Source organism: Rhinoderma darwinii, chromosome 1, assembly GCF_050947455.1.
Source record: "Rhinoderma darwinii isolate aRhiDar2 chromosome 1, aRhiDar2.hap1, whole genome shotgun sequence".
Lineage (NCBI taxonomy): Eukaryota > Metazoa > Chordata > Amphibia > Anura > Rhinodermatidae > Rhinoderma > Rhinoderma darwinii.
In genome coordinates this window covers 431380313-431408010 of record NC_134687.1, presented here as the reverse complement: position 1 = coordinate 431408010, position 27698 = coordinate 431380313, and the positions used below count along the sequence as shown (strand labels likewise).

Sequence of the window (27698 nt, the reverse complement as noted above, 5' to 3'; positions counted from 1 at the left end):
TGCTGTTTACAATGACATTATCACTGTGGCCAGTAATTGGTTGCGGTTGATGTGTTGAGTACGACGCATCCTCACTGCAGTCAACGAAACAAAGACTAACGGGTGACATGGAATGGTCAGCGCAGGAGCAGCAAGGGATCTAACACAGGAATATGTGCCTATTTGTTTTATTTAGTCAAATGCAGCTATTACTGGGGTTTTTCCAAAAGTTTGCAAAAGGCAGCACGGAAAACAGAAAATATTGCTTTAAATGGAGCCTTATAGTCTACTATGTCGCAGTGGAACTGTAATGTTGTCAATAATTAATTTTCATGCATAAGAAAATGTGGAAGCAAAATAAAAGTGTGCTGCAACATCACTCACAGTAAATAACCTACATGGAAACATAATATGCAAACATTAATACGTTTTTATGCTGGAGTAAACGTGCTTCAATCATAAACTGAAAAGCTGCTTTTACTATTGTAATGAAGGCCTTCTGTTTTGCAGGTTTTGGTGATCCACTATCCGAATGGTGTCGTGTATGGGATCTCTATGGGTGGCCTTGTCCTTCATACTATCCCTCATTTTAGGATTAAGCCTAATGTCTTCTGTGTGGTTTAAAAATGATAACACATCTTTTGGCGTGTTTGTTCAGTGTAATGGGGAAAGCAGTTCTCCATGTAATCAGACTTGTATAGCGTTCCGAACCTTAGAGGAAATTCCTGATGTGTCTTGGAAGGTAACCAGAAAAATGTATTATTAATATGTTAATGTGTTAAACTGCTACACTGTACATCCAAGTGTATTCGTCATGAAATTTCAGTGCAGATTTTGCAACAAATTACAGTACAATACATGTAAATGAGGTTTTCTAAGCCCCATTCACATGAAGGGGAAAAAAAATGTGTATAATTTAGAATATGCTGTGGATTTTCTAATCTGCAGCAAGCCTATAATGTTATGGAATTGCTGCATCTGAACCCAGCTTAATAGTCGTGTATTTGTAAATGAATTTATAGAAAATGTACTGTATGTTTACTATTAACAATATGGTAATAGTTACCATATCCACAGGATATGTCATAAATGTCAGATAGATGCGGGTCCACCCGTGGCCGGGAGTTACGGAAACAGAGTTGATTGGAGATATTATCCCCTATATGCAATGCATATGGAGTTCAATGAAACATTCCACTATTTGTTTTCTGTTGGATTCATACCGAGTCCGACAGTAAAAAAACTCTGTCTGCCCCCAGTTTCATACAAGAGAGCCATATGGAAGTACAGTAGAAGGCTCATGCACCCCTATGACAGCTCTATTATTGCTCCATACAAAATGGAGCAATAATACGGCCGTGTGCATGAGCCCAAATTAAATAAATTAGGAGTTCCGTACACATGTATATCTATGTAGTATCTAAGTGCCTTATATATATGTATAAGTAGACACATACATTTTTTTTGCACTCAAAAACATGGTCTGTGAGGTGGTAGATACATACGGTAATTTTATATCTATTCAATATATTTCAACAAATTACCCAAGAGCTGCATTTTGGACCTAAACAGTGGAACCTGTGTTCCACAATTGGAATTATGTAGTCTAGACAATTTTCTACTAGTGCCTCACTAACCAGAATATGTTCGAAACCGCTCAAAACGGAATCCGTGCAGAAATCCGTATCATATTCGACACGTGTGAATGAAGCTTCCAGGAAAGATATAAATATAGCCTTAGTTGTTACAATGTTACAACAAACTAGAATTAGCAAAGTGGAGTCAGGATGTGGAAACCCAAGCACAATGTAATACATACATATCCATAAACAGACAAGTTTGCTGCTATCCTTTGGGTTAGAGTTGTGATTATTAATACATATCATTTAGTTTGGGACAATATGCCTATAAACTATATAACATACTTTGTGTAAAGCAGATTAGGTAATTTTACTCTTCATCTATAATAAGAGCACCTGCTTTAGAGCTATCCTACTACTCTAGTAGACAGTAGTAGGTAATATACACTGTTCAGCCATAATATTAAAAATCACTGACAGCTTAAGTGAATAACATTGATTATCTCATAACAATGGCATCTGTCAAGGGGATCCCAGCGACTTTGACAAGGGCCAAATTGTGATGGCTAGACGACAGGGTCAGAGCATTTCCAAAACGGCAAGTCTGTGGTTAGTACCTACCAAAAGTGGTTCAAAGAAAAACAACTGGTGAACCAGCGACAGGGTCATGGGTGCCCAAGGTTAATTGATGAGCGGTGGGAACGAAGGTTATTCCGTCTGGTCCGATCCCACAGAAGAGAAACTGTAGCACAAATTTTTGAAAAAGTTAATGCTATAGAAAGGCGTTAAAACACACAGTGCATCGCAGCTCTCTGCGTTTCGGGCTGCATAGCCACAGACCAATCTGAATGCCCATGCTGTCCCCTCTCCACCTCTGGAAGCCAGGGAGCAATGCAAGAAGGTGGCCTGGTCTGACGAATCAGGTTTTTTTAAAAATTTGTGGATGGCTAGGTGCATGTGCATCGCTTACCTACGGAAAAAATGTCACCAGGATGCACTTTGTGAAAAAGGCAAGCCAGCGGAGGCAGTTTGACGCGTTTGTGGCTGCAAAGCCGCAGACTAGTCAGAGTGCCCATGCTGACTCCAGTCCACATCCGAAAGCACCTACAATGGACACTCAAGCATCAGAACTGGACCCTGGAAGAAGGTGGCCTGGTCTGATGAATCACATATTTTTTTTACATCATGAGGACTGAGGGTGTATGTGCGCCGCTTACCTAGGAAACAGATGGCACCAGGATGCATTATGGGAAGAACGCAAACCAGCAGAGGCTTTGGACAATGTTCTGCTGGGAAACCTTGGGTCTTGGCATTCATGTTGGTGTTCCTTTGACACGTACCGCATACCTAAACATTGTTGCAGACGAAGTACAACCCTTAATGACAATGATATTCTCTAAGGGCAGTGGCCTCTTTAAGTAGGATTATGCGCCCTGCCCCACTACAGAGATTGTTCATGGTTTGAGGAGCATGACAAAGAGTTCAAGGTATTGACTTGGCCTCCAAATTTCCCAGATCTCTGCCTGATCGAGCATCTGTGGGATGTGCTGGAAAAACAAGTTTGAATCCATGGTGGCTCCACCTTGTAACTATCAGGGCTTGAATATGCTGTTAACATCTTGGTTCAGAGATTTTGTGGAGTCCATGCCTCGATCGGTCAGAGTTGTTTTGGCAGCACAAATTGATTCTAACGTTATGTCTGTACAGTGTATAAGGTAAAGATAATTTTTTCCATAAAGGTATCACATATGTGACCTGAGGTTTTGCTGCTCGTATCACGATTTGACTTTTTGTATTAACAGTCATAATTTTATTCCTAGTTTAGTAATTTTTAGTAAAAAAGAAAGAATTATTTTTAAGACAACTTTTTTGATTTGATATTTGAGTATTGACTCATTATACACCGTGTTCCAAATTATTATGCACATTGGATTTAAGTGTCATAAACATTTAATTATTAGTTTTTCTATTAAACTCATGGATGGTATTGTGTCTAAGGCCTCATTCACACGGCAGGGTTTCCCGGCCGGGTGCCGGCCGTTCATAAATCGGCCGGCACCCGGCTGCATTAGGAATGATAGACCCCTAATGGGGCTATTCACACGACCGATTTTTTGACGGCCGGGAAATCCGGCCGTCAAAAAATAGGACATGCTCTATCTTTGCCCGGGCACCCGGCCGCCCGGCTCCCATAGAAGTCTATGGGGCCGGGTATTACACGGCCATCACCGGAATGTGTTCCGAGTGATGGCCGGGTTTTCCGGAGCTTGCGCTCTATCTCCTCCTCCTCACAGCGCAGAGTGCATGTGAGGAGGAGGAGTTGATGCCATTCTGACGAATGGCATCGCTGTACACTGTGTTGCAGGGCCGGGGTGTACAGCAGGTGGAGGGAGCGCTGCGCTGGCTCCCTTCCCCTGCTTGTTAAAAGCACCCTGGCTCGGCGACACCTTCGATGGCGCCGCTAGTAGCAGCAGCTGCTGCTGCTGCTGCGGCTGCTACTACTGCAGCGACGCCACTATAGCAGAGCAGGGAGGTATCTCCCCGCTCTGCTATGTGCTAGCCGCACTTTAGCTCCTTAAAGGAGAGGAATCCCCGTGTTTTCGGGGATTCCGCTCCTGGACAGAGCGCTTGATGTCTCTGTCCATATCTGGGCAGTGACATCAGGGGAAACTCCTGAAGCGGAATCCGGTCGTGTGAATCCCGCCTTAGGGCTCTTTGGATCATTGTAATCAATCTCAGACACCTGTGATAATTAGTTTTCCAGGTGTGCCCAATCAAAGGAAATCTACCTAAGAAGGACGTTCCACATTATTAAGCAGGCCACAGGTTTCAAGCAATATGGGAAAGAAAAAGGATTTCTCTGCTGCCGAAAAGCGTGAAATAGTGCAATACCTTGGACAAGATATGAAAACATTGGATATTTCAAGAAAACTTAAGCATGATCATCGTACTGTGAAAAGATTTGTGGCCGATTCAGAGTACAGACGGGTTCGTTCAGATAAAGGCATAATGAGGAAGGTTTCTGGCAGACAAATTAATAGGATTAGGAGAGCAGCTGCTAAAATGCCATTGCAAAGCAGCAAACAGGTATTTGAAGCCGCTGGTGCCTCTGGAGTCCCGCGAACCTCAAGGTCTAGGATTCTCCAGAGGTTTGCAAGTGTGCATAAAGCTATTATTCGGCCGCCCCTAAACAATGCTCACAAGCAGAAACGGTTGCAGTGGGCTCAGAAATACATGAAGACTAATTTTCAAACCGTGTTGTTTACTGATGAGTGCCGTGCAACCCTGGATGGTCCAGATGGATGGAGTAGTGGATGGTTGGTGAATGGCCACCATGTCCCAACAAGGCTGCGACGTCAGCAAGGAGGTGGCAGAGTCATGTTTTGGGCTGGAATCATGGGGAGAGAGCTGGTAGGCCCCTTTAGGGTCTCTAAAGGTGTGAAAATGACCTCTGCAAAGTACGTAGACTTTATGACTGACCACTTTCTTCCGTGGTACAAAAAGAAGAACCGTGCCTTCCATAGCAAAATTATCTTCATGCATGACAATGCACCATCTCATGCTGCAAAGAATACCTCTGTGTCATTGGCTGCCATGGGCATAAAAGGAGAGAAAGTCATGGTGTGGCCCCCATGTTCCCCTGACCTCAAACCTATTGAGAACCTTTGGAGCATCTTCAAGCAAAATATCTATGAGGGTGGGAGGCAGTTCACATCAAAACAGAAGCTCTGGGAGGCTATTCTGACATCCTGCAAAGATATTCAAGCAGAAACTGTCCAAATACTCACAAATTCAATGGATGCAAGAATTATGAAGGTGATATCAAAGAAGGGGTCCTATGTTAACATGTAACTTGGCCTGTTACGTTTTTTTTTATTGAAACAGCTTTTGATTTCTGTAAATATGACCTCCTGATGCTGCAAATTCAACAAATTACCATTTTAGTTCTCTTTACAACCTTCAAAATGTTTTGATCTCTGTTGTGCATAATAATTTGAAACTGTGCATTTTGAGTCTGTTATCATTAGGAGATTTGTTCAATAAAATTTGCATTATACTCCAACGGTTGATGGCTTGAAGATTATACTGACTGTCATTTGCATCGACTATTTAGGAAAATAAGCGAAAAATAACATTTGCATAATAATTTGGAATGCGGTGTATAAGACTACACTGAGGTTACGCCCGGTTGCAATATATTGGTAGAAATGTTGATAAATTGAATGCACATACTGTAATTTATTTCTTTTATGTTTTTAGATTTCAGCTGTTATACTATTTGCTGGTTGGCTGCTGTTAAGTTTTGGTGCTTTACTTGTTCTGTCATGGACGGTTATTCCAGCTGGTCTCTGTCAGAGAAGGGTGTGCACTCCGGCCAGGCATACACAGATCATTGCAGGTACAGACACCTAATGATTTTTGATGCCTTCTGCTTTAAGAAGTATCTGACAAGATATATGGAATTACATTGTGCAACATGTTGGTATTATTCATAAAATATTTTTTGAGAAATCTATGTGAATAAGAGGAAGACTAACTTTCAAAAGATATGGCATTTACCTAGTTACCCTGCGAGTCAATACCTTGACATTAGGGGTTTCCTAAATCTGGACTAGGATTTTTGCTGACACAGGATATGCACCGACCTTTTTCTCCCTGTGTGGCTTTTTTCGCATGGCACAGAATACTTTGGTTGGCAACTAGTAATGGTGTTTTATTTATTTATTATTTATTTCTGTTATGTATATAGTGCCAACATATTCCGCAGAGCTGTACAGAGGTTGTCCTTACTTACTCTCCCCATTGGGGCTCACAATCTAAATTCCGTAGCAGTATGTTTTTGGGGTTCTGTGATATTTTATGTTCAGTAGCAAGACCTCATTGATTTAATGATAAATGAAAATACAGATCAATAACGTAACTGTTAATATTAAAAAATATATATCTCAACACAGAGCATTAATAAAGGAAAGTAAATAAATAGATCCCACAGCCTTATATTTGATGATATTTCCTTCTATTTTCCTTTTTACAGTGACTGTTACAATTCTCGGGCTGCTCCTCTTTCCTGTTAGTCTTCGTTCTACATTTGCAAATCAGATCTGCAACTCATCCCTATCCTACAGAAGCGGCAGCTGCTCACTTGGCTGGGGTTATATGATGGCCATAATTACAGTGATGCTCTCTTGTTTTCTTCCCATTATTGGCCGTTACAATATAAATGAAATTAAGACAAAAATATTGAGGTCCAAATTAACACAGCGTGTGTTGGTTTGTGAAGACCACATGTACTAACTTGTCATTATCAAAACCAAAAGTATAAATGCTGGAAAATGTACTTTTATTCAACCACGTAAGAGGATATCACTATACAATGGAAAGTGCAAGGTATAATGTGGTAATATGATAAGCATAAATTCACAGTAATCTATTAATGCAAGATAGAGCTAATGTGGTATACAAATGGTATACCAAACAAACAGCAGCACTGCGTACCAGCATCATGCAACAGAAGTTTTGACAGTAGTTCTTAGTTAGAGGGGTTTTCTTACACAGACCACAGATGCCATAAAAGTCTGATCAGCGGCGACCCATCGGTTTGACCCACACAATCAGTCTGCAGTCAGGTAATATATATATATATTATATATATATATATATATATATATATATATATATATATATATTAGTGCATTCGAAAAGTCTTCCTTTGTGCTAAACGAAAAAAATCCAAGTTTTTCCCCATCATTCTACCCTCAATACCTCATAATGACAAAGTGAAAAACTCAAATTTCGCTTTGACATAATATTTAGACCCTTTGCTATGACACTTTACTTAGGAGACCCATCGATGCAGCTGAAAGCTGCGGGCCATTGGCCATGAGAATTTTGGGGGGGCCCCAAGAACCACCATTGCATCGGGGCCCATGAACCTTTAGCTATGCCCCTGGGTCTAAAGACTTTACGAATGCATTATATATATATATATATATATATATATATATATATATATGATATATATACACACACCGGTATATGTATATACATATATATACACATATATATATATATATATACACACACACACACACACACACATGTACACGCAACATTCTCTCCAGTCTGCAGGCAGAAGAAACTGAATTGATGTGTCGTCACTTTGATCTAATGCTGTAATTCTTCTTCTGTCATCTGCCGCTGATCTTGGTACGTCCCTACTGGTCAAATGTGGTGTCTAGGCTCCAGTGATGTTGTGTCCATAGTGACATAATGCTCCATGATCGTGTTGTCCAATAGATATAGGTTGTAGTGACATTTTGTCTATAACATACCATGGCCGTGAATAGTCAATATGTGGTAATGTGACAATGGACACGACACGACCAATGGAGCCCTATAGTGAAAAAACATGGTAGTACAACGTTTGTATTTTGTTAAATTTTTCTTAAATTCATGGGGTTTTTAGAAAATGTCAGACTCTCAGACAATCCCTTCAAACTAGGTTTCATAGAGGCTATTAATAAACATTCCATGTAGCGCCAGAAGCAGGCTTATTGTTCTCCGGAAAACATCCTGTAACATGTATTTATATGGAATAGGAGCTATTATGTAGTGGTGTGTGAATTTACAGCTTGCATACTCTACATTATTATATGTACTCTGTTGAAAGTTGCTGTAGCAGTTGGAATTACTAGTAATAATTCATTACCGTGCAAATCACATGGTCACCAGGTAACAGAGATGTAGAAACAAACTCAACTACCATAATACATGAGACCACACAATTCATTGTTGATTTTTTTTCAGTAAATCTTCAGTTGTAGTTTTTTTTACTTGTACACAGTACAAGTAATGAAATCATACCTCCAGTTAGAAATGAACTGCTCCTGGACTCTTTTGTGTATTGCTTGTTAGTGGTCTGTTCTATTGTACACGAAGACATTTGTGCTTCAGACTTTTCATTTCTTCCTGTCAGCCAAATTTGCCCTCATGGTGCTTATATCTCAGTTTCCTGGTCAAAAGTATTTTTATATTTGTAAGACTTCTCCCTTCCTGTCAGCTGAAACTAGTAAGCAGTATCTGTCAGACAATCTTCTCAATGTGCAGAGAATAATTTATTACATGCAGGGAAGGATATAGATTTCATCTTTCACAGTCAAAGTCAATAAAATAAGAAGCTTCACTGCACCCTAGTAAATCAGAACTAGAGAAGGCAAAAAAAAGAATTTGACAAATATAGAAACTTAGAATTTTTACTGTAGATCCAATGAAACAGGCCAAGAATAGGATTTTTCCTGATTACTTTAAAATACTCTTTCTTCTACACTCTTCAAAGAATACATGAGTTTTCAAAAAAAAGTAAAAAATCATTATGCTCCTCAGTCTTTAACAATGTTATAACGTTCCACCCGCATTTTAGTGCTTTCAGAATTCTTTTTCACCTCCTTTTCCCCCTTTTTCAGCTGTCTGCTATTTTCTGTTCTCTTCATAGAGGGGGTCATGTCACTAATATACAAACCTGCCAGTACAGTGTGGATTCCCTGCCCACACTTCCACGCATGCCTTGTGGTTCCATCGGGAGCGCGCATGATAATAAACCAATAGGCTGGCTGTCATGATATATTACTAACATATATCATATGTATCATCTACTAATCTCACGCTTCTCTCATTTTTATCTCAAATTCTGAGATGTACAGTGAAGAAAATAAGTATTTGATCCCTTGCTGATTTTGTAAGTTTGCCCACTGTCAAAGACATGAACAGTCTAGAATTTTTAGGCTAGGTTAATTTTACCAGTGAGAGATAGATTATCTAAAAAAAAAAACTGAAAATCACATTGTCAAAATTATATATATTTATTTGCATTGTGCACAGAGAAATAAGTATTTGATCCCTTTGGCAAACAAGACTTAATACTTGGTGGCAAAACCCTTGTTGGCAAGCACAGCAGTCAGATGTTTTTTGTAGTTGATGATGAGGTTTGCACACATGTTAGATGGAATTTTGGCCCACTCCTCTTTGCAGATCATCTGTAAATCATTAAGATTTCGAGGCTGTCGCTTGGCAAGTCGGATCTTCAGCTCCCTCCATAAGTTTTCGATGGGATTAAGGTCTGGAGACTGGCTAGGCCACTCCATGACCTTAATGTGCTTCTTTTTGAGCCACTCCTTTGTTGCCTTGGCTGTATGTTTCGGGTCATTGTCGTGCTGGAAGACCCAGCCACGAGCCATTTTTAATGTCCTGGTGGAGGGAAGGAGGTTTTCACTCAGGATTTGACGGTACATGGCTCCATCCATTCTCCCATTGATGCGGTGAAGTAGTCCTGTGCCCTTAGCAGAGAAACACCCCCAAAACATGTTTCCACCTCCATGCTTGACAGTGGGGACGGTGTTCTTTGGGTCATAGGCAGCATTTCTCTTCCTCCAAACACGGCGAGTTGAGTTAATGCCAAAGAGCTCAATTTTAGTCTCATCTGACCACAGCACCTTCTCCCAATCACTCTCAGAATCATCCAGATGTTCATTTGCAAACTTCAGACAGGCCTGTACATGTGCCTTCTTGAGCAGGGGGACCTTGCGGGCACTGCAGGATTTTAATCCGTTATGGCGTAATGTGTTACCAATGGTTTTCTTGGTGACTGTGGTCCCAGCTGCCTTGAGATCATTAACAAGTTCCCCCCGTGTAGTTTTCGGCTGAGCTCTCACCTTCCTCAGGATAAAGGATACCCCACGAGGTGAGATTTTGCATGGAGCCCCAGATCGATGTCGATTGACAGTCATTTTGTATGTCTTCCATTTTCTTACTATTGCACCAACAGTTGTCTCCTTCTCACCCAGCGTCTTACTTATGGTTTTGTAGTCCATTCCAGCCTTGTGCAGGTCTATGATCTTGTCCCTGACATCCTTAGAAAGCTCTTTGGTCTTGCCCATGTTGTAGAGGTTAGAGTCAGACTGATTAATTGAGTCTGTGGACAGGAGTCTTTTATACAGGTGACCATTTAAGACAGCTGTCTTTAATGCAGGTACCAAGTTGACTTGGAGCGTGTAACTGGTCTGGAGGAGGCTGAACTCTTAATGGTTGGTGGGGGATCAAATACTTATTTCTCTGTGCACAATGCAAATAAATATACACTACCGTTCAAAAGTTTAGGGTCACTTAGAAATTTCCTTATTTTTGCAAGAAAAGCACAGTTTTTTTCAATGAAAATAACATTAAATTAATCAGAAATACACTCTATACATTGTTAATGTTCTAAATGACTATTCTAGCTGCAAACGTCTGGTTTTTAATGCAATATCTACATAGGTGTATAGAGGCCCATTTCCAGCAACCATCACTCCAGTGTTCTAATGATACATTGTGTTTGCCAACTGTGTTAGAAGGCTAATGGATGATTAGAAAACACTTGAAAACCCTTGTGCAATTATGTTAGCACCGCTGTAAACAGTTTTGCTGTTTAGAGGAGCTATAAAACTGACGTTCCTTTGAGCTAGTTGAGAATCTGGAGCATTACATTTGTGGGTTCGATTAAACTCTCAAAATGGCTAGAAAAAGAGAGCTTTCATGTGAAACTCGACAGTCTATTCTTGTTCTTAGAAATTAAGGCTATTCCATGCGAGAAATTGCCAAGAAACTGAAGATTTCCTACAACGGTGTGTACTACTGCCTTCAGAGGACAGCACAAACAGGCTCTAACCAGAGTAGAAAGAGAAGTGGGAGGCCCCGCTGCACAACTGAGCAACAAGACAAGTACATTAGAGTCTCTAGTTTGAGAAATAGACGCCTCACAGGTCCTGAACTGGCAGATTCATTAAATAGTACCTGCAAAACGCCAGTGTCAATGTCTACAGTGAAGAGGCGACTCCGGGATGCTGGCCTTCAGGGCAGAGTGGCAAAGAAAAAGCCATATCTGAGACTGGCTAATAAAAGGAAAAGATTAATATGGGCAAAAGCACACAGACATTGGACAGAGGAAGATTGGAAAAAAGTGTTATGGACAGACGAATAGACGTTTGAGGTATTTGGATCACACAGAAAAACATTTGTGAGACGCAGAACAACTGAAAAGATGCTGGAAGAGTGCCTGACACCATCTGTCAAGCATGGTGGAGGTAATGTGATGGTCTGGGGTTGCTTTGCTGCTGGTAAAGTGGGAGATTTGTACAAGGTAAAAGGGATTTTGAATAAGGAAGGCTATCACTCCATTTTGCAATGCCATGCCATACCCTGTGGACAGCGCTTGATTGGAACCAATTTCATCCTACAACAGGACAATGACCCAAAGCACACCTCCAAATTATGCAAGAACTATTTAGGGAAGAAGCAGGCAGCTGGTATTCTATCTGTAATGGAGTGGCCAGCGCGGTCACCAGATCTCAACCCCATAGAGCTGTTGTGGGAGCAGCTTGACCGTATGGTACGCAAGAAGTGCCCATGAAGCCAATCCAACTTGTGGGAGGGGCTTCTGGAAGCATGGGGTGAAATTTCTCCCGATTACCTCAGCAAATTAACAGCTAGAATGCCAAAGATCTGCAATGCTGTAATTGCTGCAAATGGCGCATTCTTTGACGAAAGCAAAGTTTGAAGGAGAAAATTATTATTTGAAATACAAAATCATTATTTCTAACCTTGTCAATGTCTTGACTATATTTTCTAGTCATTTTGCAACTCATTTGATAAATATAAGTGTGAGTTTTCATGGAAAACACAAAATTATCTGGGTGACCCCAAACTTTTGAACGGTAGTGTATATAATTTTGACTATGTGATTTTCTTTTTTTTTTTATATATATATATAATATATCTCTCACTGGTAAAATTAACCTAGCCTAAAAATTCTAGACTGTTCATGACTTTGACAGTGGGCAAACTTACAAAATCAGCAAGGGATCAAATACTTATTTCCTTCACTGTATATGCTGTCGAAAAAGGGGCCCAAATGTTTTTTTCACAGGGGCCTTCAGTTGTCTTTGTCCTCCCATGCATCTTCTGTAAATACACCGTGGGCCTAAGCTTCATAGTCCGTTTTCAGTAACCGTTTGGGCAAACCCAGATACAACAGACCGACGTCAGCCACTTCACCTACACATTGCATTTCTGAATCTTAATGATGAAATCTATCAATTACTAACTTTAATGTCCACCTTTGCAACAATTTTTTTTCTAAATTGTTCCAACATGTTAAAAAAAAATTTAAGCATAAACATGGTGTTTGTACTATAGACCTAAAAAAATAATTGGTCTTAAAAAAAGTTTACCTTTAAAAAAATGTAAAATTAAATAAAAATGCAACTTTCCAAATTGTTTTGAATAATTTATACTTACAACCTCCGATTACTGATTTTGAGACATGTGTGTTACGTGTGAAACATGTGTGTAAACAAGCGACGATCAATGAGACAGCTCGTTAATCGGCGCTTGTTTGCTCCTTTCACAAGGAGCTATGTATGGGAACAAGCAATCGTTACTACGATCACTTGCCCCTATGCATTTGAATCATTTCTGCACTGGGACATGTGCTGCCGACAACGATAATATTTTGTGCTTCATAAACGATATGATCAACTGATGAGCGAGCAATTGCTAGTTTATTGGCTGATCGTTGCCCTGTTTGCACAGGGCAATGATCGGGAACGAGCGTTCATATTAATGCTTGTTTTCCCAATAAGTGGCCCATGTAAAAGGGCCTTTAGCACCCTGTCCGGTGATTCCTGTTGCATATGTCGGGAACGAGCATTCATATAAATGCTTGTTTTCCAATAAGTGGCCCATGTAAAAGAACCTTTAGCACCATGTCCGGTGATTCCTGTTGGATGTGTGAAAGATAGAAGATGCGAGTTGCAGGAGATCTTGCAAACGTGGCTGAAGTTTAATTTTCCTTGCATACAATTACCAAGTGGATAAGCTGCCATACTTACCTTGTTGTCTGAGGAGTCTAAATGAGATGTAATACTGTGAGTACCATATGGGCAACTGCAAGCAGTTCTATAGAGCCTCCATAGAAAAATATTAGGTTGCTGATATAAATGAATATATTTAAACAATAGTGGATGATAATACATGTGAGAAGACCTAGGTATCCTTTGGAATCCTCTATTAACTAGAAAGTACTATGTATAATTATATGAGGAAGTTTATAAAAAAAATAAATAAAGTTGGGAAATGTGTTTCTTCGCTTGCTTACCCTGAACAGGTAACATTTCCCACCTGTAGTAGTCACTGTATGTCACCTGACAGTTTACGCTAAAAAACAGGTTCCTGTAGTATGAGCTGCATGCGCGTAGAACAATTACTGTAGTGAATGATAGAAAATTGTAAATAAATCAGAATATGGAACATAGGTAACTGGAGTCAGCAGTCAATTTATTTTTGGTTGGATTCTGAAAATGGGGAAATAAAGATTCATAATAAACAGGCGCGTCCCACTATAGTAACAACAAAGAGTTTTATTTGTTTGAAAATACATATACCATATAGAATATATTCTTATTTTGCCTCTCTGAACAACAGTACAGAGAAATTTACATAAAAAAAAAAACATGAATAAAATCATATAAATAGCGTTCACTATTGCGGAGTTGTGGAAATACAGTATTACATGTATAGACATAAAACATTAAACCTAAGACTTTCTAGATCTAAGCTACAGCTTTTTATATTCTAGTTCATCACATTGTGGCACAGTGAATATCTCCGCACGTTGAATAGTTGTTAAATTCTCTAAAATAGGACTTTTGTAAAAAGTTTGGCTACAGCTGATATTATTTTTACTATTATTACTACAGTCCCTGAACAACTAGGACAGCCAAACGCTCTATTCATAGATATGGCATGTGGAACTTAAGGAAGTTATGTACTGTACTAGTAACTCTAAACAGGGGTTTCAACCTTCAATATAGTTTAGCAGCAAATAGGAGATTCACTTATCACTAAAGATTAGGCATGTGCATTCATAAAAATATAATCAGCAAATTGGCTCCATTTAAAGGGACCAGGCAACTGCAGACATTCCAAATTCTTGAAAAAATATATCTGGTCTTGCAGCTAATAATTTATTTCCCGGTTATCAGTTATTTCAGCAGTCCTGAGAAATTCCTCTTAATCACTTCATCGCTTCCTGACAGGTCTGTTTTATTAAATACTTAACTTCCTCATCAAATAAGAATACTGGAGCATATTTTCTTAGAACTCTGCCTTGTGCCATTACTCTGTTATTCCTACCGGAAATGTATGCATAAATTGACAAATAGGCATTACCCTTTTCCCTTGTCAATACAGTAACTCCATACAGGGTGACAGTGTCAAATTCTTTAGCATAATGCCCATTGACAAGGGTATTAGTAACGCCCAGTTGTCAATTTATTCATAAATTTCCTTGAGGAATAAGGGTATGTGCACACGACCTCTTTTCAAACGTAATGGAGGAGTTTTACGCCTCGAATTACGCCTGAAAAGACGGCTCCAATTCGTTGGCAAACATCTGCCCATTGCTTGCAATGGGTCTTACGATGCTCTGTGCAGACGAGCGAGCTGTCATTTTACGCATCGCTGTCAAAAGACGGCGCGTAAAATTACGGCCGCGTCAAAGACGTGCAGGACACTTCTTGGGACGTAATTGGAGCCGTTTTTCATTGACTCCAATGAAAACAATGTCCAATTACGTCCGTAAAAGACGCCGCGAAAAACGTGTGCACTTGTAAAAACTTCGTTGTCGTGTGAACATATCCTAACAGGAGAACGGCACAATGCAGCGTTCTAGGAAAGATGCTCCATAATTGTTATTTCATGGGGATTAAGTATTTACTAATACAGGCGTGCCGACAGATCCTGTTAAAGGGGTTTGCTCATCGGGCACATTTATGGCATATCCTCAGGATATGCCATAAATGTCAGATAGATGCGGGTCCCACCTCTGGGTCTCACACCTCTCTCTAGAGCGGAGACTCCTAAATGCGTAGCACGCTGAGCTACGCGGTTTCTATAACTCCCATAGAAGTGAATAGCAGTTACAGAAACAGCGTAGACCGTGTGCTATGCATTTAGTGGGCCCCGTTCTAGAGATAGGTGCGAGTCTCAGAGGTGGGACCAGTGTTCCCTGTAAGGTGCTCACTGAAGTTTAAAGCCCGTGCACTGTCACGGTCGGCGGGCGGATGCAGTGGCGTCGCTAGCACCAGAGGAGACCCCGGTGCTAGCGACAGCCACATTCACTTGTATGTGCGTCCTCAGGACGCAGATACAAATGAATACTATAGGCTGCAGGCCACGTTAGGGAACACTCCCTGCGCAGGCTGGCGTGATGATGATGAGGGATTCTTTCATTGATGTCGCATCATCACGCCGAAATGCGCATGCGCCCCGCCCGAGAGGCAGTGTAGCACTCCGTCCATCGCGGAGCAAGGTAAGTACAATCTTTTGTTTTTTGAGGGGGCTGTGTGGTAGTAAATACAAGGGGAGAGGGGGGCTGTGTAGCACTATATATAATGGGAGGGGGGATTTCTGTGTGGCAGTATATAAGGGGGGGGGGAATAATTGCTTTGTGATAATACACAGCGGGGGGGGATTGCTGAGTAGCACTTTATACAAGGGGAAGGGGGCTGTGTAGAAGTATATACAAGGGGAGAGGGGGACTGTGTAGCACTATATACAGGGGGACTGTGTGGCAGTATATACAAGGGGACAGGGGATTGCTGTGTGGCAGTATATACAAGGGGACAGGGGATTGCTGTGTGGCAGTATATACAAGGGGACAGGGGATTGCTGTTTGGCAGCATATACAAGGGGAGAGGGGGGCTGTATAGCACTATATACAGGGGGGGATTGCTGTGTAGCACCATATACAAGAGGAGGGGGATTGCTGTGTGGCAGTATATATAAGGGGAGGGGGGCTGTGTGGCAGTATATACAAGGGGAGGGGGTATTGCTGTGTGGCAGTATATACAAGGGAAGGGGGGATTGCTGTGTGGCAGTATATACAAGGGGAGGGGGGATTGCTGTGTGACAGTATATACATAAGGGAGGGGATTGCTGTGTGGCAGTATATACAAGGGGAGGGGGACTGTGTGGCAGTATATACAAGGGGAGGGGGGATTGCTGTGTGACAGTATATACAAGGGGGCTGTATGGTATTATCTACAGGGGGGCTGTGTGGCGCTATCTACAGGGGGGGCATGGAGCTATCTACAGGGGGCTGTGTGGCGCTATCTACAGGGGGGCTATGTGGCGCTATATACAGGGGGCTGTGTGTGGCGCTATCTACAGTGGGGCTGTGTGGCACTACCTACAGGGTGCTGTATGGCAGTATCTACAGGGAGGGGGTGTGACGCTATCTACAGGGGGTCTGTGTGGCGCTATCTACAGGGGGTCTGTGTGGCGCTATCTACAGGGAGGTGGTGTGTTGCGATCTACAGGGAGGGGGTTTGTTGCTATCTACAGGGGTCTGTGTGGCGCCATCTACAGGGACAGTGGTGTAAGGAGGGATTCTTTCATTGATGCCTATAATTGGTGTTTATAACTTTCTATTTTACTTCTAGACTTGTAATATTATAGTATTTAAAAAAGTAATTAAAACGAATTTAAAATAAGTTTTCTTATTCTCTTATATAGTCGATATATTAGCATTTACTGGGGGTATTACTTTGGGTCATCAGATCGCCCACCATTGATGGAGACTTGCCCTGCTCCCTAACTGCCCCGCTCAGGAGCTGCCAAGACTTAGAGGGAACATTGGGTGGGACCCGCATCTATGTGACACTTATGGCATATCTTATGGATATGCCATAAATGTCCCTGATGTGCAGCATATCTGTTTAAGCTATTTATTTCTGTATCATGTGCAGGATTCTTTACTAACTGCATTAAGATATATGGAACAGTTTTAGAAATTTCTACAACAAATCTGTTATGTGTGAACATACCCTAGGAAGTCCTGGCGTAAATTGCATGACATACAGTATACTACAAGAAAAAATAACTTATTTTGAAAGAATAAGTGTGCACATCTTGAGGAGAGTGTCCACAATATCACATATGATGAGGAATATGAGGCAATATACACAATGCAGAGTATTCTCCTTGTAATAATATTGTTCCACTAACATACTGGCAAGAAATTAGGAGAAAGCTCCACAAGGGAACACATTTCCATATGAGATTATTCAGATTGTTATAATGTACTCTAAAAGCATCACACTCTAGAAAACATAATCTTTACCACTTTGATATGTTACACAATTAATGTTAAGAAAATATGCAGTATTTGTTTTGTTGCATCTTGATGAAACCCACACTGAGGTATTATATGTGCTTTCCAGTGAAATAGTGGGGTCGCTATTCTCAACGCGTGATACACAAGTAAAGATTTGCAGCTGAAGTAATACAGCAACGGCTTATGATAAATTGCTTGTAAAATCTGTAGCATTTATGGGTTAAAGAAATGTAACATACTATTAGTCATGAGACTAATGCATTTTTAAAGGGATTATCGGAGAATAGTAAAAAACAAAACAAACAAAAAAAAAAAACACGGAAACAGTGTCACTTTTGTGTATGGGCTTTGTCTGGTATTGCTGGTTCACTTGAACATGGCTAAACTGCAATACCAGACATAGCCATAGACAGAAGTGGTGCTGTTTCTCTGAAAAAAGGGATACCTTTTTTTCTAGTCCCTCACAGGGATTAGACCAGTGGGCACCCACTGGAACTGCACACTGCTGCTAACGGCGCCCATACTCTAGTCTAGAGCGAATTAATATAACCAAGAGCAGGCAGAAATTTCCCCACATTGTGCCACTGACCAACAACACCAATGAAGGCAGCAGCAGAGTGCAGTCTCCTAAGTGACAATGCAGGGTTTAGTATTATCTTTTAGTAAATAGTGCAAAAAAAAGGGGCTAAAATTAGATTCCTAGTACTAAACGAAATGTTTTACAGGAAGTGCAGTCATATTGGTTGTCACCTTAGTAAATCAGCCTCTCAGAAACTGATACTCTATTAGATCTCCAGTGCACTGCCAGGAACAGGACTACAAATTGGCATTAGTATAAATTGTGAATCTGGATACAACAGAGGGACATTCTTATCTAGATACAAAAGTAGCTAAGAAAAAAAAAAAAAAGAGTGATTCGTAGCTGTGAGGGTTGCAAACCATCAGCCACCAAAGAGAAAGATAAATTAAAGATCATATTTTTAAGTAATATTTCACAAATAGTTGTTATGCAAGGAGATAGAAAGGGTGAAACTTGAAGAATTTGTAAGATATTAAGTGGGGAGATGGCCAAAAAAAATTTAATTTATACAAAAAAGAAGTGGCAGGAAATTATTGGATATAAAGAGGAGGGATATTGGGATAAAATATATCAGTCGAGCAATAAAAACACTTTTGAACTAAAATTATTTGTTTTTACATCATCGCTTTCTAAGAGATGTAATTTTTTTATTTTTCCGTCAATGTAGTGATTTTTTGGGCTTGTTTTTTGTGGGATGAGACGTAGGGACTTATTGATTAACTTTTATTATGACTTTTTTGGGGGGCAATGGAAAAAAACAAAACAATTTCGCCATTGTTTTTTGCGTTTTTTTACGGTGCTCACCTTGCTGTCTAAATTACATATTAACTTTATTGTTTGTGTCATTACGGTCGCGGCGATACCATATATGTGTACTTTTATTTCTTTTTTACACTTTTACTAAATAAAACCACTTTTTATGGAAAAAAATGGGATTTATTTTTTTACTGTAATGGTTATTAATAATTTTTATTTCACATTACTGACTTATTTTTTTAGTCCCACTAGGGGATTGTACTATTAGATCTTCAGATCACTGCTATAATGCTTTGGTATACTTAGTATACCAGAGCATTATTGCTTGTCAGTGTAAATCTGACAGACAATCTATTAGGACGTGCCTCACAGGCATATGCCCAGGGAAGACCTGGGGGCTTTTATCAGGCCCCCGGCTTCCATGACACCCCATCGTAGGCCCAAGATTGCACCGATAGGTGACAGAGGGAGCTCCCTCCCTCTATAAACAAGTTAAATGACGCGGTCGCTATTGACCGCAGCATTTAACGAGTTAAACGGCCGCGATCTAAGTAAACTTCAATCGCGGTCGTTGGAGCAGAAGTTTGGCTATCATCAGACAGCCAAGCCCCGGCTCCAGCCTTCACGGGACACCCATGTAGGGCTTAGACTGGGCCGCTGTGAAAAAGGCGACGGTCTATCCTAAGGCCCCTTAGTGACTGCCATGAAAAGGCGTATTCGTGGTCACTAAGGTGTTAAGGGATGATGATGAATTGGAACACAAATGGTGGGAATGTGATCTAGTCAGGAGATATTGGGATAAAGTTTTGGAGATAATTCAAAAAGTGTATGATGTAGATATAGTAGACAGATATGAAATCACAATTTTGGGAGATATGATAAATATAACAATGAGTAACACGAAAAATGGAGTTACATATAAATTGGTATTTGCTGCCCGACTAATCGCAGCAAGGGGTTGGTTATCAAAAAAAGAACCTCAGATAAAGGAATGGTGTGAAGTGGGTAGCAATTTCTTAAGCTATGAGAAATGGATAAATATGAACTGTAAACAAGATATAAAATTGAGTGAATACATTGAGGAGTGGTTCAAATACTGGGGTTCTAGCTGAGCTATACAGAAGTGGATTAGGTTGCAAACCACCCGTAAATTCATGGATGGTCCATATGAATAGTAGACTTTTGGTCAATGTCCATGGTTTCCGGGAATAGAAAGAACTAGTGCATTATTTTGTTTTAGAAGCTGGGGGTGCTTCTGACGATCCACGCACAGGGCTGGTTTTGGAGAGAACTACCCTGTGACAAAAGGTCAGTGTGCTGTCCTGTACAGGTTTTTTTCCACACAGGCAGGAAAATTAATATTATAATCGGCCCTATGCTGTTATTTTATGATTCAAATATTTAGTTTGAATTATGTCTCGTACTATGTCTGGCGTACCACAAGGATCTGTGATAGGCCCAATTCTTTGAATTTTTTTATTAATGACCTTGTGGAGGGGATCAACAGTAAAGTGTCAGATTTTGCTGATGATGCAAAACTTTGTAGAATACTTAAATCCCAGCTTGATTGCAAAATATTACAGAAAGACCTAGATAAGCTGGCAGCATGGGCCAAAACAAGGCAGATGAATTTTAATGTTGATAAATGTATAGTAATGCACCTAGACTGCAGTAATCATATTAAAGCATATACATTAAATAGAATAAAACTCGAGATAACGTAACCAGAGTCCCCAGGTACTTCTCTTGTTTTAAGGAAGTTAAGCAGCAGTACCCCATGCCAAGCAGCAGCTGCACAAGCAAATAAGATTTTAGGGTGTATAAAAAGAGAGATAAAAACTTGTAATTCAAATGTAATATTACCGCTCTATAAATCCCTTGTCAACCCACATCTTGAATATGGTATTCAGCTTTGGGCTCCACACTGTAAAAATGATATAGGAGAGCAGGAGAGGCATCAAAGACAGGCAATTCGATTAAAAAAAAAAAATAATAATCGGGCTTATTTAGCCCAGATAAAAAAAAAGGTCCCTTAGAGGTGATCTCATTTACATGTATAAATATACATGTGGTCAATACAAAGAGCTGGTACATGATTTATTGTTTCCAAGGACTTTGCAAAGGACCAGGGGACATTAATTGCGTTGGGGAGAAAGATGTTTCAGACATAAATATAGGAAAATGTACTTTTCAGCTAGTGTAGACAAACTATGGAATGCCATACTCCAAGAGGTAGTAATGGCAGATACTATGTCAGCATTTAAAAAAGGGCTAGATGCTTATTTAATGACGAATGGAATAGAGGCAGGGGCGTAGCTAAAGGCTCATGGGCCCTGATGCAAAGATTCTTCTTGGGCCCCCCCCCCCAAACTTCTCATGGCCGACGGTCTGCAGCTTTCAGCTGCATCGCTGGGTCTACTTATTGACTCAACGATGCAGCACTAGCAGCCAGGGACGTCACTAAGGTCTTGAAACATCAGGGAAATAGCCCTAATACTTATGTAAACCCCCAAAAAATGTGTGTGCGTGTACGTATATGTGTATATAGGAGACAGCATATCTATAGCACTATGACCCTATAGCTATTGATAGGACTAGATACAGTGGCTCAGCAGACAGTATCACACATTATAGGATTAGATACAGTGGCTCAGCAAACAGTATCACACATGATATAAATAGATATAAGGCCCAGCAGACAGTATCACACATAATAGGATTAGATACAGTGGCTCAGCAGACCGTATCACACATGATAGGATTAAATATAGGGCCCAGCTCGCTGACATTCTGGCTCCAGCGCTGGACCCAGGGAAGGTAAGAATAATAATTGTTTTGCCTTTTTATGTGTTACTAATTATTTTTGTGTGTTTGTGTTTTTTTTTACAAGTTCGGTTGTTGGACTACTTCAGATTCGAGGACTACTTCGATGACGGCTTTTTTTTTTATTCTCGAAATAAAAATCCCACACAACCATCGTTATCCTTTTTTTTTCATAAAATATTTTTCCTATGTCTTTTTCAAAACTTTATTACTACTGCCTTAGTAATGACAGCTGGCTGGTTGACAACGTCCATTATGAAGCCGAGAGATCAGTCTTGTGAGAGATCAGTCTTGTACTTTGTCTGCCGAACTGGCAAGGGGCCGTGTCACTGCTACGGACAGTGTAAGAGCTGGGGAGCGCTTGCACTGTCCGTAGCAAAGACACACCCCCTTGCCAGTTCGGCAGACAAAGTACAAGACTGATCTCTCACAAGGGCTGAAGAGATGAGAGCGTGCATGCACGCTCTCCTCTCCCCAGCTCTTACACTGTCCCTAACAGTGACACGCCCCCTTGCAAGTTCGGCAGAAGACTGATCTTGAAAGCTGAAGAGTGAGAGCGTGCTCTATCCTCGCTCTTGCTGTAACACTGTCCATATCAGATTGGACAGTGTCACAGCCTTAGTAACACGCCCCCTTTCCAGTACACGCCCCATTGACAGTTCAGGGGGTTATTTAAATGCCGGGTGCCAAATATAACGGCACCGATATCTAAAAAACGAAGGTGGGTAGAAAAAAATGTAAAGTGCCCCAGGGTTTGTGCAGCCCTGCCCATTACATACTGCACTCAGTTGCACACGTATGGGGAAGTGAAAGGTTCTCTTTAACTATAATAATTTTACAATTCACATCTGTCTGTAAAAATAATGTGTCTTTTTGATTTTCAGCCAAGTTAGGCTCGGTTTACATCTGCGTTGGGGTCCCGTTCTGACGCTCTATCGGAGGTTTACGCGATTGCTTCCAGCAAAACAACTGATCCGGTGCACAAAAGAGACAAACGGAAACCATGGGCACCGGCTCTGTCACCATTGAAATCAATGGTGATGGAGACAGAAACCTCTGGTTTCCGTTTGTGTCTGCTCGGGGTCCCTTTCTGACAAAAACCTCAGAACGGGACCCCAACGCAGATGTGAACAGAGCCTTATCCAGTAAAAAAACAAAAATGTACGTTGGCAAACCTGGTAGACCTACTTTAAGGTAGTTGGGCAGAATAATGCTGGAGTTCTTAGAAGGGTTGTCCAGTATTAGAAAAAAAAAAAAAAAGGGTCTGATTGTTCCAGAAACTTAGCACATGGACTAGGGTGGCAGTGTCTGGTATTGCAGCTTATTCCCGTTGAGGTGAATGTGGGTTAGAACCAATACTACACACAGCCCATGGACAACAGTAGTGGTGCAGTTTCCATAAGAATTTTCTTAATTCTGGACAACCCTCTTAATAAAGGGCCCCCTTGTAATTAAAGCTTTAGTGTCTTGGAAAGAGAACTTGCTCAAAATCGGAATTGTTAAGCAAATAAGGCATTATATAATTATGTATATAGCAATGACAGGTCTGGGTGACTGTCATCTGATTTGTATGGGCACCTAAAGTTACTAAAGCTTATTTGTATGGAAGAGTATAGTAAAGTAAGAGCATAGTAGCATAAGCAGGGCTGAGAAGAAAGAAGAGGCCTCTTCCTTTTTGGATGTCTTTCTAAACTGTGATTTAGAAAAAGGCATCAAAATCCACCATGGAGGAAGAAAAATGATTTGTGAAAGTTGGTAATTGAATTAAGTATTGTACAGGGATCATTGCCTCATGCCACGTCAGAAGGGTGTATTTCGACTTCTGGTAGGAAAGTAAATGGGCAGTGACACCATGGACGCACTGATAAATTAAATCTGTAAGATTTAGTTTACACAACTTAAGGTTATGAACAGGACCGGGATATCCTAATTATATTTGGGAATGAGATTTTATTCAAAACAGGAGGCAGAAGTCATCCAGATATAAAGACACACCATTTATATAGCTTTGTACAAAATGACCTCTTAGGTGTGAAACTTCTGGTACTGAGTAGCTGGCAATGGGCATCTGTTCGGTCAGGACACTGGGGTAGATTTATTAATACAGTCCAAAAGTTAGACAGGATAAAACTAGACCAAACAGGCAGAAACTGCGCCAAATTTAAAACAGTGGCGCACACTGTATGACAAATTTTGCGTTATCTTGACTTTCTGCCACCTCTCAGCTAACTCGTTTTACATTGATATTTTGCACCAAAAGAATGGAACCTTTCACGAATCCTTTTAGCCTCGTCCCCTTTTCTAGACACTTTTTAAAACTCTCTAGTTTAGTGAGGTATAAAGAATGTCTAAAACACAATAAATTTGGTGCATGGCATGAACACCAGTTTTTGGGTGCAATATAAGCAAGCATTTTGGGGCATCTTGCTTTGTAAACTATGTTTTGTTTTGTGTTTTGCACCTCAGCTGATGGATAGGGAGATGACAGTGTACCTCTATTGCTCAAAGGAAATCTCTAACGCTGACCATGCACATAAGATAAAAGTTGGCTCCGATTTTAGAAGGATAAGCCAGCAATCTTATGTGTATGAGGGCCTCGCAGATGTTGGGGTAGAGGGGCATGCTGAATTTAGACTTGACGGATCTTTTGTTCCTACCGGAGATCAGGCATGTTTATGGTGGAGTTGGGGAAAAAAATGCTGGCCTAACAAGTGTTTGACCGACAGTTTCTTTAAGTTGTATGGCCAGCTTAAGAAGGTGACATAATTCTCAGTGTTTTATGACATGGGAAGATGAAAAATAACATAGTAGCTAGCTTTGGAGTATGGGCACACAATTATGGGCATGTTGTGCAGAGTTTCTTAAGATGCAACAAAATAAACACGTAAAACCATAACATAAATAAAAGCAATACATTACATATATGTCCTATGATCTGTACCATTCATAAAAACAAAGTTGTCCTTGAAAAAAATAACGCCACTCTGTCTTCTCTTCAAACAAACTGAATCATCTGAGCACATTTACAAAGTATGTCGGTAACATTTAAGAGATATCTTTACTGGTAAAAATGATTCACACACACGCACACACACACACACTGACTTTTACAAAGACACACGGAAATGTACAGTAAATAGAATAAATAAATACTTTTCATCATCTTTATAAGTTATTCAAAAACACTGATATCTGTACTCTTCGTAAGAGCCTAGGATAACTAGCAGACTATTTGAAAATGTCATCGATTTATGGAGCCTTTATTAAACTTTGTAACACTGTTTATGCTAAGGTGCCTTGCTTCTAGGACCCACAATTCATAAATTTAAATTTCATACCCATGATAGAGTTCTATAAAAGTATGACGTATCCAGGAACTGCTAACTAGAGCTTCTGAATACATTAGCTGATGATTGAGACAGTAGCGATTCCCTACTTTTAGTGTTCTGATATGTTAAAGTATCCATTCCACTTATAAATGCAAAACAATAATAATTTAAGACTAATATTATCAGGCTAGCTGACATTTTTAATTAATGGACGGAAGTCCAAATAGAGCAATCTGAGCAACATATTCATGTTGAGCAGAGCCGTCTGACAGACCCTACGACTAATTGTGTTTACCAAGAAACAATTTCACAGTACAAAACATCTTAGGCTGGGATCCCACAGTGGAGATTATGCATGCATTTTTTTTAGCCAAAACCAGAATTGGTTCCAGGAGAGCAGACCTATAAAGCCTTACTTTATATATTTCTTCTGTTTAGGTTCCGTTAGTGGTCTTGGCTTAAAAAAATCAGCAAAATCTGCACTGTGGGAACCCAGCTTTACACTGAAGTGCACTTTGTGTAGTATAGTGTTATGTCACAAAGCATCATAGCACATACAGATGTGGCCTTCCTTACATTTCCTCATATTTCAACATCTCCTGAGATGTGTCGCACAAAATGACCAGCTTTGATCGCGATACTTTGTCAAGAGATGTTTATGCTATGTGTGGACACCCTGTGGTTGTGATGTGCATTGCAGCCTGTCAAGGGTTTTGCAAGCATGTAGCAATATTGTATTAATTTTATTTCATGATATATTGGAGTCCTTAACCAAATTCAAACAAAGGTAAGGGTGGACATATCTGTATGTAAGCTTGCAGTATATAAATAAATGGTTCTCAGTTTGGAAGGAGCCATTGTATCGGAATGTGTATTTCCTTCTTGGTATGAAAATTAGTCCATAATGTACATTAATTACAATAGTCAATGCAAAGAAAAGCAATTCTGTTGTCAACAGCAGTCCAATCTTCTATTATATATGTAGAGAAGGGTAAAAAAAAAATGACCTACTTAATAAAGACATCTCAATCTTTTCTTGTGCATTAGTTTCCATAAATGATCCCCATTGTTGGCTAGAAATCCATTACAACGGTTTATTTGCTACTAAATACATACTTTCTGAGTGCCATTAAATGGAGACATGCTAATATTTTCAAATCCACTTTCATTCTCAGGTAGTGCAGTATAAAGGGCTAAGTACAGTAATGTTTAAAAACATAGCATTCCAACATCATTAACCTGATAAATAAATGTTTTTGGTAGAAGTGATATTTCTACACAGCAAATAATTGACTTGTAAGCGTAGTAGAGTAGTAGCCAACAATTAGGACATGCATGCCGCTTATTATGAGTCGTTGAATCATTGATTGAAAGGGGCTTGTTCAAAATAATAGGAGTGAGGGGTTAAATTGGTCAAAAGCCATAACTTTATTTTTCTGTCGACATAGCCATATGAGGACTTGTTTTTTGTGGGAAGAGTTGTAGTTTTTCATGGCACCATTTAATGTTACCATCTAAAGTACTGGGAAACAGAATTTTTTTTTATTTTTGGGGTGAAATGGGCAAAGAAACAGCGATTCTGCCATTGTTTTTTGGGTTTCGCTTTTACGGCATCCATCTCACGGCAAAAACGACATGTTAACTTTATTCTACAGGTTGATACAATTACGGAGATAACAAATTTTGTGTTTTTTTTTAGATGTTTTTCTACTTTTACAAAGAAAAAACTTGGAATAATAAAAAAGTTATGGCTCTTTAAATATGGCAACAATTTTTTTTCTTTTTTTTTTAACATTGAGCGGCATGAGGGATTATTTATTGCGGGCAAACTGTAGTTTTTATCGGTATTTTGCACTAAATGCGACTTTTTGATCACTTTTTATTAATTTTTTTTGGGGAGCTAATTTTTTTTACAATGTTCGCCGTGCAGGTTAAATCATGTTATATTGTAATATTTAAGACTTTTATATGAATGCAGCGATATTAATTATGTTAATTTCTATATATTTTAGAACAATACTTTTAGGGCAAAAAAAAAGGGAAAAGGTTTTTTTGTTTTTTTTTTAAAAACTTTTTTTTTTTTTCTACATTCAAAAAAACCTTTATTCAACTGTTTAGGGGGATTTTATCCAGTGATCGCTTGCACTATATCATAATCATGATTTTAAGAATCTGTGACATGACTTGAGAACTGCTGTACGCCAATACAACTTATCTAACTTAAAGGATTTGGAGCAGTTTTACCTGGAAGAATGGGAAAAATCCCAGTGTCTAGATGTTCTGAGCTAATAGAGGCCTAACCCGAGAGACTTGTATCTGTAATTGCAGCAAGAGGTGGCTCCACAAAGTATTGACTTTCAGGGGGTGAATACTTATGCACATTAAAGTTCTCAGTTTTTAGTCTTGATTATTTAAGTCACAGTAAAAAATATTTTGCACCTTCA

At 39.9% G+C, this 27698-nt stretch overlaps 1 protein-coding gene across 1 annotated transcript; it reads left to right on the top strand.

Moving 5' to 3' along the window:
- The first annotated feature begins 511 nt into the window (after positions 1-511).
- On the top strand, positions 512-6854 carry LHFPL7 (LHFPL tetraspan subfamily member 7). The gene is made up of 3 exons (XM_075853720.1): positions 512-721; positions 5820-5958; positions 6595-6854. The coding sequence occupies exons 1-3, from the start codon at positions 512-514 to the stop codon at positions 6852-6854; spliced, it is 609 nt and encodes a 202-aa protein (XP_075709835.1).
- Positions 6855-27698: the final 20844 nt, after the last annotated feature.

What these genes read in the sequence shown, in the direction of transcription:
- LHFPL7 (XM_075853720.1), top strand. Translation starts at nt 512, where the DNA reads ATGGTGTCGTGTATGGGATCTCTATGGGTGGCCTTGTCCTTCATACTA. An exon ending in TTCCTGATGTGTCTTGGAAG is followed by an intron (nt 722 to 5,819) that starts GTAACCAGAAAA and finishes TTATGTTTTTAG; the next exon opens with ATTTCAGCTGTTATACTATT. An exon ending in GCATACACAGATCATTGCAG is followed by an intron (nt 5,959 to 6,594) that starts GTACAGACACCT and finishes TCCTTTTTACAG; the next exon opens with TGACTGTTACAATTCTCGGG.